The sequence below is a fragment of the Mastigoproctus giganteus genome, chromosome 3 (genome assembly GCF_048544385.1).
Source record: "Mastigoproctus giganteus isolate SK-2022 chromosome 3, ASM4854438v1, whole genome shotgun sequence".
NCBI lineage: Eukaryota > Metazoa > Arthropoda > Arachnida > Uropygi > Thelyphonidae > Mastigoproctus > Mastigoproctus giganteus.
The window spans coordinates 179,126,559-179,140,033 of NC_143577.1; the positions used below are offsets into that span (position 1 = coordinate 179,126,559).

The 13,475-nt window shown below is 36.1% G+C and overlaps 1 protein-coding gene across 1 annotated transcript in view; it reads left to right on the forward strand.

Annotated features, from left to right (window-relative positions):
- shtd (anaphase promoting complex subunit 1) overlaps window positions 1-13,475 on the forward strand; it is a 989,031-nt gene that overhangs the window by 583,690 nt on the left and 391,866 nt on the right. The window contains exons 28-29 of the mRNA XM_090370159.1: window positions 8,866-8,952; window positions 10,344-10,474. Of these exons, the coding sequence (XP_090226285.1) occupies window positions 8,866-8,952; window positions 10,344-10,474 (218 nt within the window). The remainder of the gene's footprint in view (window positions 1-8,865; window positions 8,953-10,343; window positions 10,475-13,475) is intronic.

The following is a 13,475-nucleotide window of genomic DNA, read 5'->3' on the forward strand; positions in this document are numbered from 1 at the left end:
TTCTACAGCAGCATGTTAGAGAGGCAACAAGAGGGAGTAATACCCTTGATCTGATTATCAGCATTGATTATTCATGCATTAAGAATTTACAGATAAAGGAACCACTAGGTGGCAGTGATCATAGTGTACTGATGTGGGATTTACTTAAAGATGTAACTATCGTCAAGGATAAAGGGAAAGGTTTTTGCTTTTGTAAAGGTGACTACAGTGGTGTCATAGATTTTTTCGGTTCTATACAGTGGGACCAACTAATGACTGTACCAACAAGAAATTCTAAATGGGAAGCATTCAAGGAAGTAGTTTTGGATGCTACTAGACTTTTTGTTCCAACTAAGAAATACTGCTCTAGGTTAAGACCCAAATGAATGTCAGATGAACTAATGAGACTCATGGCAGAAAAGAAAAATGCATGGGATGCACAAAAATTATCAGGTGACACAGAAGCCAATGGTAGATACAAATTAGTCTGTAATCAAATCAAAAAGGAGGCTAGGCAAGTGAAGGCATATTATGAAAAATCTTTGGCAAAGGATGCAAAGAAAAGCAACAGAGACTGCTTTACTTATATAAAGCAGTCTCTGCTGCTTTATATAAGTAAATATAAACTCTAAAAGTATATAATCTTATATAGCCTTATATAAACTGTAAAAGGAAGGGGATGAATCAGATTGGTCCACTTGATATCAATGGTTTGACTGTAGATGATTCTCAGATAGCTGCCGAGCTAAATGAGTATTTTGCATCTACATTCACACGTGAGTTATTAAAGGAGGAGAGGGTCAGATGCTTGTCAAACTCTAACAGGGAGTTAAGTGATTTTGTAATAAATGAGAGCAAAGTTGTGGGGAAATCGTTGAAGTTAAACATAAGAAAGACACCTGGGATAGATGGGATCTATCCAGTTGTATTAAAGGAGTTGGCAAAGGAAGCAAGCAAACCCTTAGCCATAATTATGAGCGCATCCTTGGAAAGGATGCTCTCATATTGGAGATATATTTGCGCATCTCCACTGATTGGAGACATGCAATTGTATCTCCAATTCATAAAGGGGGAGGGATCAAAGGATGACACGAGTAATTATAGATCTCTTAGTTTGACTTCTGTTCCAGGTAAATAATGGAGTCACTGGTTAAAGAAGCACTGCAGGATCATCTAGACAATACAGCATAATAATTCAGACATGGCATTAGTTTGTCAAGGGGAAGTCTTGTCTGACCAATTTGATTTGATACTATGATGTGGTCACAAATGACTTGGATGCAAAAATAATTTTGATATCATATACTTGGATTTCAGGAAAGGTTTTGATGCTGTTGCACATGGCAGACTATTGTACAAATTGGAGCAGTATGGCATTAAGGGCAAGTTGCTACACTGGATAAAAGGATGGTTGAGTGGGAGAAGACAGAGTGGTAATCAATGGGTACTGCTTTATGTGGACTAATATTATTAGTCAGGTCCTTCAGGGTTCGGTGTTCAGCCTGTTGTTGTTTGCTATATTTATCAATGATATTGACGAAGGTACATCAAGCTTAATATCAAAGTTTGCAGATGATACAAAGGTTGGCAGGGTTGTTAATGACAGTAAAGACAGTATGCTGCTGCAATAGGATCTGGAAAAGTTGGGTAGATGGGCTGAGAAGTGGCAACTGAAGTTTAACATTGACAGATGCAAAGTACTGCATATGGGTAGCAGTAACTCCAGAGAAATGTACAAACTGGGTGGTGTTACACGAAGGGTAGTGGAAAATGAAAGAGACCTGGGGGTAATTGTGTAGTCAGATATTAAGTTTTCTGAGCAGTGCAGACAGGCTGCCAGAGTAGGTACTGGGGTATTGTCAATAATATACAGGAAATTTGGGAGCAGGGATAAGGTGATTATCCCCTTGTATAAGGTAATGGTCAGTTACCACACCTTGAGTACTTTGTACAGGTCTAGAAGCCTCATTTTAGGAAGGATATTGAGTTGCTAGAACGAGTACAGAGAAGCGTAAGAAGACTGGTGAAGGGAACAAAGAGACGCTCTTTATAAGAAAGACTTAAGTTCTGTAAATTGCAGCTTCTGGGGACTAGGCACCTGTGAGGCAATCTTAAGGTATAAGGCCTTGAATGTATTGAGCAGGCTCAATATTGATGGGATTCTTCCTCTTGCTGAGATTACAAACCTGAGAGGGAGGACATAGTTCAAACTGAGGAAAGACAGATGTAGAATAGATGTATGGAAATTTGCCTTTTGCCGGTGGGTAGTTGATTGCCAGAGCAAACATCTGTCTGTTGTTGTGGAAGTTGATAGCTTAAATAAATTGAAGGCAGAACTAGACAAGCATTTGGAATGAATGGATCAGTGAAATGGGAGGGTTTTTTTTTTGTCTGATGCTATAAGCTTGCTTTCTTGCATCCTATGCTAATGCTAACTGCTCCTGACAGGTAAGTCTAGACAGTTGGATCATTGTTATATAAAAAAACTTTGATATAATATTTCTGAAGAAAGCAAAGTCTGCTCAGTATCTTTGTTAAAGTATTTAGAATCAGCTCATTTAATTTAACAGAAAATATACAAAGGGAAAATCCACAGACAAAAAAGCACTCGGTGAGCCATCTTTTAAAAGCATAGAGTACTGTACTATACTGTTAAACAATACTGTGACTGTCTCAAATGAATTGAATATCAAATGTGTATATTTCTAGTTAAGTGTTGACTTTAAGAAAAAAAAAAAAGCCCTGCTTTTCCCAAAAAATATGTTTTCCTCCTGCTTACAAATGCTTGATTCTCAGTTTTTTTTTTTTTTTTTTTTTTTTTTTGAATCTAAAAATTTGGCATCTATATAAGAAGAGTCATGTTATGTGATGCCATTTCATTGTAGCCATTAGTGATGGTTTGTTTGTGATACTTAACATAGTTTTATATTGACACTATTATTAACAAAGGAAGTGGATGAAAAAAAATAATTTCAACATCATATACTTACGTTACAGAAATGCTTTTGGTATTGATGCTGTTTCACATAAAAGACTGCTGTACAAGTTGAAACAGTGTGGTATTGAGGGCGAGTTATTGCTATGAATAAAGGAATGGTAAAATACAAGAAGACAGCTAGTAAGTAGTTATCTGTAGGCTACTCTTCTTGAACTAACATTTTTTGTGGAGTGCCAAGCTTACAGTGCTTGATCCATTGTTGTTTTCAATATTTGTTAATGATATTGTGGCATATCAAGCTTAATGTCTAAGTGAACAAATGGTACTAAGGTTGGTTAGAGTGATTAATGACAATATAGTCGGTATGCTACTGCAACAAGACCTGGACAAATTAGGCAGAGCTGCTGAGAAGTGGAATTTGAAGTTTAACATTGACAAATATACTTCGTATGGGTAGCTCTAAACCCAGATTAATACAATTCTGTTGTATAACATTCAGGAAGGTGGAGAATCAAAAAGACCTATAGGTAATTTGTGCAGTCACACGTGAATTTCCATTGCCTTGCAAATAGGCTGCAAGGACAGCTGATGTGGTTTCCTCAATGATGTACAGGAATTTTTCCAGCAGTGATAAGGAAGTGATTATCCCATTGTATAAGGCGATGGTTAGGTCATATCTTGAGGACAATTCTCAATGCCTTATTTTAAGAAGGAAGGGTGTGTATCTGCTGGAACAGGTGTGCAGTGAAAAGCAATGTGATTAGTAAGGGGAATAATGGGAATTTTCTCACTAAGAAAGTCCCTTGTTCTACAGATTGCAGCACTTGGAAGTTGGCTCCTGCGAGGCAATCTGATTGAGATGTTAGGGATTGTAATATATTGAATAAGCTGAATGTTAATGGCATCCTTACTCTTGATTTGGTAATACACATGGGAGGTGCATAAATTTCAATTGAGGAAGGATGGTTGCAACACAGACATACAGAAATTTGCTTTCAGCTGGCAGAAAGTCGATTGTTGAAACAAACCTCAATTTTATGTTGTGGAATGGGAAGTGGGTAGTTTGAATAAATGCAGATGGACAAGTAATGCAAGAAGTATTTTTTGTTTTAGGTGATGCTGTATAAGCTAACTTCCTTCTGTTATTTTCCATTAATAATAATATTAATACTTTGATGACCACTCCTTTTGTCATTTCTCCAAGAGTAACAATTCCTTTATTCCGATAGGACAATGCTCCATCCCGTATCAATGATATTATCAGACTTGCTGCAATGCTTCTCAGTCCTTCTAGTTTTCCTAATTTGTCTATTGGAATGGCTGCTTATAATAATTCACTAACCATCCTAAACCCCAAAGCGCACACACCAAAGCATGCTATATATATTCTCTGTCAGAGCCAAAAGGAATTGTAGATCCATTTTACATTCACTATTAACCATCAACCAGTACTAAAACTCTCTAGGGCAAAATCCTAAAAGTGAGAGAAAATATGCATTGCACCCTTCATAAGTCCTAGAATATAATAATGCAGTATTGCAGACCCAACTGCAATAACCAATTCTCTTGGGTAGACCTTTTCTACCATCTCTTCAACATTTTACTCTCCAGAGTTCCTAGTCCTGAAAGTCAAAATTGAAAAATTAGTTTTGAATATAAGGATTCTCATTTTTATAATGGATACTTTACCATAGAAGGGTTAATTCTTCTATGGTAAAGGGCTCTGGTCCACTCATACTAAGGAAAGAGCTGCTGGACTAGATTTCATCTATTATGAAATGATCAACTATCTGTCAGAAAAATCTATGGACTAACTGCTGTTTCTGTATAACAGAATCTTTCTAGCAACCCTTCCCTATCTCTTCCATCATGCAGTATGATTGATGATTTTTGGGGTTATGATGAATGTCGTGGCGAGATCCAATATTCCTTACATTTCGAGGGTACAACTCTAAAACGGTGTTCGCAGGCCGGCCGCTAGATAGTACACCGGACCAAACCTATTGGTAACTCTCTAGGAGGCTTCCGGATCAGCTAGTGTATAATCTTGCTACCTCTACTCTGCCAGATAGTGACTGGAGGGAGTCCGAATAGTGTGTATGTGGGGAGCATTGTCAAGGCCACGTTATGTCAAGGATCTGGGTATATTCTTACCACATGTACGCCATATCCAAAAATTTCATTACTTCATACAGCATGTCCCACCCACTTTTTCTTACTATTGAATACACCATGAATTGTCAAAATAATAGAGCAAGCTTATCTGCGAAAAGATCTAAACCTCCCAAGGACTTCCTAATTCATTTCACAAATATACGTGGTCTCAATTCCAATCTCAACGATGTCCATTTCCACTTGCAATCTTCCAAACCCCATGTATTTTTTCTGACTGAATCTCAGTTATCGGTTGATTCAACTACTGCTCATCTCAGATGCCCAAATTATTCGCTGTATGATTCCTTTTGCCTCAAAGGTGGTACTTGTGCATATGTCCGTTCTGATATTCCCTGTCAGAGACTTGGCAATTTGGAATCTCCTCTCTTTGATCTTCTCTGGCTTAAAATCTCCCTACCTCATTGTGTTAAATTCATCTGTTGTCTCTACCGTTCTCCCAACTCCACTAATCACTTGGAGCTCTTTGACTTCCTCTCTTTGCAACTTGACTTTCTCCAGTCCAACTTTCCTAACAGTGAGGTAATTTTCCTTAGTGATTTTAACGTTCACAACTCCAGCTGGCTTCCGTTTTCTAGTTACACCGACCCAGCAGGTCGAGATGCTGAGGCTTTTGCAATTACTAATGACCTAGCACAGATTATTCATTTACCTACAAGAATACCGGACAATCCTAATCATACAGCCAATACGCTTGATCTTTTTCTTACAAACAACCCTTCTAAGTACAAGGTCGAAGTGAGAGGTCCTTTAGGCACTTCAGATCACAACTTGGTGATTGTCTCTTCTCCAATGGAACCTTTATCTCATGGCTATTCCCAACCTCGTATTGTTTGGCATTACAAGAATGCAAAATGGGATGACCTGCGAGACTTCTTTTCTTCTTTTCCTTGGTCTGATTATGGGACGATAATTGGATGGGAGGGTGACAAATCCCTCCCATCCAATTATCGTCCCATTGCAATTACTTCTACTCTTTCTAAAGTAATGGAGAAATCAATTAACTGGCAACTCTTAAACTATCTAGAAACCTACCGTCTGATCAACGATCGCCAGTATGGATTCCGTCAATGTCGATCCACTGGTGATATTCTGGCTTATGTTACCCATTTATGGACTAATTCAATGGAAAGGTTCGGTGAAACACAAGTAGTTGCTCTTGACATCTCAAAGGCTTTTGATCGTGTTTGGCATAAAGGTCTTCTAAACAAGCTTCCATCTTATGGTTTGCCAACTGTTTTTAGTAATTGGTTATCCAGTTTTCTCTCTGATCGCTCACTGAGGGTGATGGTAGATGGCTCTCTGTCTTCTAACTTCTCCACTAATGCCGGTGTCCCCCAAGGTTCAGTTCTTTCCCCCACTCTTTTCCTTTTGTATATCAATGACCTTCTTCCATTGACTGGAAATCCTATCCATAGTTTTGCCGATGATAGCACATTGCATTCAACTTTCCATTTTGAGAAACCTTGTCCTGCTCAATCAGCTTCAAGTTCTCGAAAATCTGGTGCCAATTCCTTAAATGCCGATCATCAGGTAATTCTCCAGTGGGGCAAAGACAACTTAGTTGATTTCAACCCTTCTAAAACTCAGTCTTGTCTTATATCTCGCAAAAAGGATTCTTCTGCTCCTATGCTTATCTTTAGTGACACTCCAATTTCTAGGCAAAATGATATATCTCTTTTGGGGATTACCCTGACTTCTAATCTCTCTCTTGGCACAAGCACGTTACAAATATTGCTTCCTCTGCATCTAAAAAACTTGGTTTTCTCTTTCGCTCTCTGCGTTACTTTTCTTCCAAACAGCTGCTCACTCTGTATAAATCGCAAATCCGCCCTGCCATGGAATATTGTTCCCACATCTGGGGTGGTGCCCCCAAAACCTCTCTCAGGCTTCTTGATTCCATTCAGAAGAGGGCAGTAGGTTAATTAATGATTCATCTCTAACAGAGTCTCTCCACTCGCTTTCTCATAGACGTACTGTTTCTGCTGCATGCCTCTTCTACAGATACTTCCATGGGCACTGTTCTTCTGAATTGGCTTCTATGATTCCCGCTCTCTCTTTCAAAACAGTCCGAACACGTGCCGCCACCAGCGAACATCCACCAGCAAATGTCCAACTTCAAACCCACAGAACCAACTTTTCATCTTCCTCATTTATTCATTCAACTGCCGTTTTCTGGAACAACCTTCCTTTATACGTATTTCCTGAAAATTACAATCTACAGAAGTTCAAGTCCGATGTCAACAAATATCTTCTTTCGCCTTCTCAACCTCCAACCCAAGCACGGTACTAAGTACTATAGGTTCCAATACCTCTCGTGTTTGGGGTTCTCATAAAAAAAAAAAAGTGATTTCCAGATTCCTGGCATAAGGTGATAATGCTTGCCTGTCCTAAGCCAGGGAAAGATTCAAAAGTCCTAATAATCTACCATTCTATCACACTGATTCTCTCCAGTATTTTGCACAGACAGCTGTGCAAAATCCTGGAGTGAATTGACAACAGTTGTGGCTAATGAACCATTATTGTCACTTTGTCAGAATCAGTTGTTACTGCAGTATACTATCAAACTGAAATTCCTGACAGGCCATCCCACATGGACACCTGCTTTTTGCCACACTGAGAAAATCTGTAAAACACTTGCCAAACTGCCAATCATCCATTCAGTATTTATATCCAACAGCTATTCAAAAATTTGGAGATCACGTTAGACAATGTTATCCCATCACCAAGGCGATCCTGTCCACCATGGCATGCATGCTCGTGTCCCAGCCTGTGACTTCCATCTTAACAACTGGGGGAAGTACTCCAACTGCCGTCTACCTGCAATTCCTCCCACCAATCTGATCATTCTGACTTCTTGCCAGTCTACTGACATGTCTGTGGGATATACACCAGCCTTCTCAGGTTACTGCAATATCTGACAGATCTCTCCTAAATGCAGCATGTTCACTGCAGCCCTGCATGCAGTTGAGCTAGCCTTGGATCATGTACACACTTACCACCACCAAAAATGTATTATATGTACCAGTTCCCTTAGTTCATTGCAGACCTTGTCTTAAATGTGGTTTAATCCTCATCCAGTTCCGTCCCAAACAGAGGCTATACTTTCTTTCTGGATCAGAATTTGATACTCTCTTCTGCTGGATTCCCAGCCAAATTAGAATCTTGGGAAATGGGTTGGCAGTTACTGCTGCCAAATGATAAATAGTGAACATTTATAATTCTTGCTTGTTAGTTCCCTATACAGACTAAAGGCAAGTAATATGAAAGAAACTGGTTTCCCAATGGCAACACTGATGGCATGGTCAGGCTGCAAACAAGTTATACAAGTTATACTCTGTGACCAAAAGCATTACAAAATTTTATTTTATTTTAATTACATTTCTGATACTTAAGTTCCAAACTTTACTTGCATTTCTGTGTTCCTTACTAAATTGCCATGCTGATGGTCTAAGGGAGGATCTCTAACCCTCCGTTTGACTATTACCAATACTCTTGATTTTTTAAGCTAAGCTATACATACGATCTAGTTATTACCAATACATATGAAATATCTTCATATTTCACCTCACACATAAAATTTTACTTCACATATAAAAATTATCATATGTATGCAGGAATGGACTTTTATCTTATATATTTGTGTAGATTTTGTCAATCTTTTTTCACTTACAACTTTCATCATTCTAACCTTCTACTCTAAACGTCATGTAATTTTTATAATGTATTATATTTATATATATGAATAAATGTAACTTATAGTGATTTTTTTACAGAAAGGAAGTGAAGTAACAGGACTAACCGATTTACCAATAGCTGACCAGCTGTATCATTACATGGTTGGAGGTCATAAACGGCCTTTGGTAAGTACAGTGTGTGTGTGTGTGTGTGTGTGTGTGTGTGTGTGTGTGTGTGTGTGTGTGTGTGTGTGTGTTCATGTGTGTGTCAAATAAAGTTACTCTAAAACCATGTTATATAGCATGGCATATTCGAAATACCTATGCATACTATAAATAGTTATCCCATACTGACTGATTTACCAATATGTTCTGTTAATAATTAATATCAGCTTTAAAATGTTCCACAGGGCATAGCTAGCATTCAGCAATTGCCATTATCTTTTATTCATTCTGTAAAATGATAGTACCTGCCAATATAAACTGGCCTCTCAAAATAAATTTTCCAAGTTTTATAAACTCGTTTAATTACCAGTTATATGTAGAGCATTGCTATAAATATCATCATATCAGTTTTGACCTTATAAATAAAATAAAAATTTATCTTATTTTTAAGATAAACTGAAAATAAAAGACATTCATAAAATATTTATTCATGGAATATTCATTAAAGTCATTTTTCATTATAGTCATTTTTCTTCTAAGTTATCTATGCTCATAAAAAGAAATGATTGTATGACAGTGTTATAAACTCAAATAAAATACAATAAAAACAAAATACACTGAATAAAAGCATTAAAAGATTAAAATATAAAATACTAGAGCTTTTGGAGCTTCATGCTTTCTTCATCAATATTAAGCTGACTTTGATTTCATAGCAAGGCTAAATCTCACCTCTACGTTAATCTACGATATATTATGCAGCATTAAGGAATTAGTTCTAACATCTTTCCAACAATTCACTGATTTGAATCATTGGCTTTCTAGTGTAGAAAGCCCATGCCATGCCATGACATGCCCCAATTCTTTTTTAATTATTATAATGTCATCATAAATTCAAAGATATCTTCAATTAGTAATATTTCAGTCAGAGATTTTAAACTTGGCTGGCAATTTCATCCTTCTCTACATACTGATAAACATTAATATTGTCATTAATTTTTAGAGAATTGGGATGCACTTAGTGAGATTCCTGCCAGAAACCTTCAGCAGGGGCTACTTTGCATGTAATCTCTACACCTGGTAATTTTTTTTTTCTGCAGACTGTTGTTACCCCTTTAGTACTAGTTATAGAATTGATTATTTTTATAATTCATTATTTCACTTTGCATCAGCTAGGCAAAAAAAAATGTTTTCTTCATTATGACCAGGCCTTTCCAGTATTCACAAAAAAATTGTAACAATTAATTAAACAAAAAATTTTACCCTCCAGTAACATATTATTATTTTAATGTATATTAAGGCATATTCACCATTACATGTAATTCTTTCAGTAGTTTGGGGGAAAAAAATAAATCCTTGATTCAAAATAAGCATTAACTAAAGTAGTTTTGTTACTTAAAATAGTTTATTTTTAGACAGGTATTCACAAAGAGAAGCATAAATCTCCTAGTTATCAAATAAGAGAAGGTGATTGTGTGAATGTAGATGTCACTAGTCCTGGTGCGACTCTGGCTCTAGGCATGATGTTTTTTAACACAAATAATCAGTAAGTAATTATGGTAGACAAAATGTTCTTTTTAAACTTTCTGAATCATCCCTTTTGTATTTTTTTAATTTTTAACCACTTCAGTATTTGTGCTTGTTTACCCTATATCTTCAATGTGTAATACATTCAAAATACTTTCAAAAATTGCATGATCCAAAATATTCTTTTGTAATATTCACACATAATAATAATAACCTTCACATTCATCTTTATGTATAAAGTGACTTTCAAGCATTCAATCAATTCTAAGTAATTTGCAGTACACAAAATACAGAACAGAAACTAGCTTCTGTTTGATATACAGTTATTTCTCTTTTTTTTTTTTTTTTTTTATTATATGCAGTATCTAGTCCTAGAAGAAATACACTAGAATTCTGAAATGAAACTCATCCCTGTTTTTTCTATTTTTATGATTAACTTTTAACTCAATTTGCTGTTTCTTGCTTCTTGATCACTTTTGGCACTACTCTTTCCCCTGTGTCTCTGGATGGTGGGACTGGAAACCTGACAGATAAAGCTAGCTCATCAGGGCTATACAGGGAAAACATGAACCACAAAAGTTTCCTGCTGATTGAGATTACATCATATTTTGATCAACATCAAACTGGACGGAACCTTTTTAACAAAAATGGGGGGGGGGGGGCAAAAAAGTAACATTCATCTTAATGTGTTTTATTAAGTCAGCTAATGAGTGAAAAAGACAATCAATCGGGAACATTTAGAATCACCAGTTAAACTTGCACATTATTTGGGGAGAATTCTCTGTAAAAATTAGCTTCCATTCAATAAAAATCTACAGAAGTGTTATTTTAGAGTTGCACCTGATCAACATCACTAAAGAAGAAACATTCAAGAGTTATGTGATCCTCAGGTAATAAGATTAGTCTAAAGATCAGAGAGAAGTGCAGCTTGTCTTGAATAATTTCATGGGTACTAGTACATAATTTTTATTGAAGTTGATATAAAGGAAGAAACCAAAATGTATAATGAATTTTAACTTATTGTAAATAAAATATTTATATTTAAGTCTGGTGCTATGAATACAGCTTATTACAAATAGTCATCTTCTCATGCATTGTTAAGGTATCATTAGTTTACTTGTATTAAATATTTTGAAATTATTGGCTATGATTGACAAGTATGTGTTGTATAAAAATAACACTTGAGTATAATGAGTGCTTTGAACTGCAGCATGGGTGTCTGTTTAATTCTATCTGCTAGTCAAAAGTCATTCTTCTAATTTAGGTGCCGAGCATCTGGCATTTCTAATCCTTCGAATAAGCCTTGGGTGATGGGAAAATAATTATTTTCCCATCACCAACTGGTTAGCAAACAAAAAAAAAAAAAAAAATTTTTTTTTTTTTTGCTTCCTATTATATATATTAAATGAAAATATATATTAAAATTTAGGGTGATCCTTGTATTTGATGTTGCTGAATTCAAACATCGGGACTGTTTGGTAACCCACCAATTTTAAGAGATAAGGGATTAAAGTCAAATAACTAACTTTCTAGTAAAAAAAATTTCATATATTTTAAGAAAATGTTACATACAATATTATATACAGTAAAACCCCGCTATTCGCAGTATCTGTATTCACGGTCGCCGATTTAATATAAAATGAAACCTAAAAAAATGTGAATTTTAAAGCGCCGTGAACATTTTCCGCCATAAAAAAACATGGGCGTGGCTAAAATCATCTTTCCCGGTAAAACAGTGCTCAGTGGGTTGGGAGAGAGGGATGACAAAATCGCGAGCACGGATGTTTCCCCTCTAATCCTTGTTCAGTATGCGTTGTGTGCTTGTATGGAAGGTTTCGTCATTTGCTTTTAATTTATATGCTTATAAATTGAATAAATTTATAAATTGATATGCTTACAAAAGTGAAAAATATACTGTTTTGCCGTGAAAAACAAACTTTTTCGAATGTTTTAACGAAAGAAAGTGACTTTATTGTGGACAAGTTCTTTCTAACCCTTACAAAAATATGGCTACGAATAACAAGGGAATTGTGAAAAGATCAAAGAAAGTAGTAGTAGTAGTGGCATGTGATGCAAGAAAGCATGTGTATGAGCTTACGCAGCATCAGCCAAAAAAAAAAAAAAAAAAAAATCACACCATTCCCTCAAAATGCCTGTCCGGTTTCTCCTTAAATTTATTCAACCTATCAACTTCCAAAACGGCAGATGGAAGTTTGTTCCAGCAATTAACCACCCGCTGGCTAAAGGCAAATTTCCGCACATCTATTCTACATCTGTCTTTTCTTAATTTGAAGTTATGCCCTCTTAGGTTCGTAATCTGAACAAGTGGAAGGATCCCATCAGAATTCAGCGTGCTCAACCCATTCAAGTGATGACATTAGTGAGTAAAATTGAGTTATTAGTCAATTGCTAATGGTGAAAGTGGCTCGTCAGTGGCAAAACATTATAAAATCAATGAGTCAACGGTACGATCAATCAAGAAATCGGAAGAAAAAAATCCCCTGTAGTATCCGTGAAAACGCACTGATTGCTTCAAATATTAGCTCCGTAACTCGTGATGATAAATTAGAAAAAATGGAAAAGCTTTAAATCTGTGGATAGAAGACTGAACTCAAAATAAAATTCCGTTAAGTTCACTCATCATTCGTGAAAAAACAAAACACCTTTATCAACACTTTTGCAAAACTGGTGATAGCACTGGCGGAATAAGTTTTTTAGCTAGCAAAGGCGCTGTTTTGAAAGATTTGTTTGAAATTTCTAATAAATATTACATTTAATATTAAATTGTTTCTTATTTTCATTTCGATGCCTTATGTTTGCATTTCACCATGTACTGTCTATGTACATAGTTATATTATGAAGGTACATATAATACATACATAAACAAAATTTTAGACTAGTTTTTCTTATATATTTCATACTTTGGAAAGGAACCCCTTAATACTGAGTTATGGCTCCCTACTATGGGAGCCATAACTCAGTATTCGTGTTTTCGGTATTCACAGCATTTCTCAGGAACA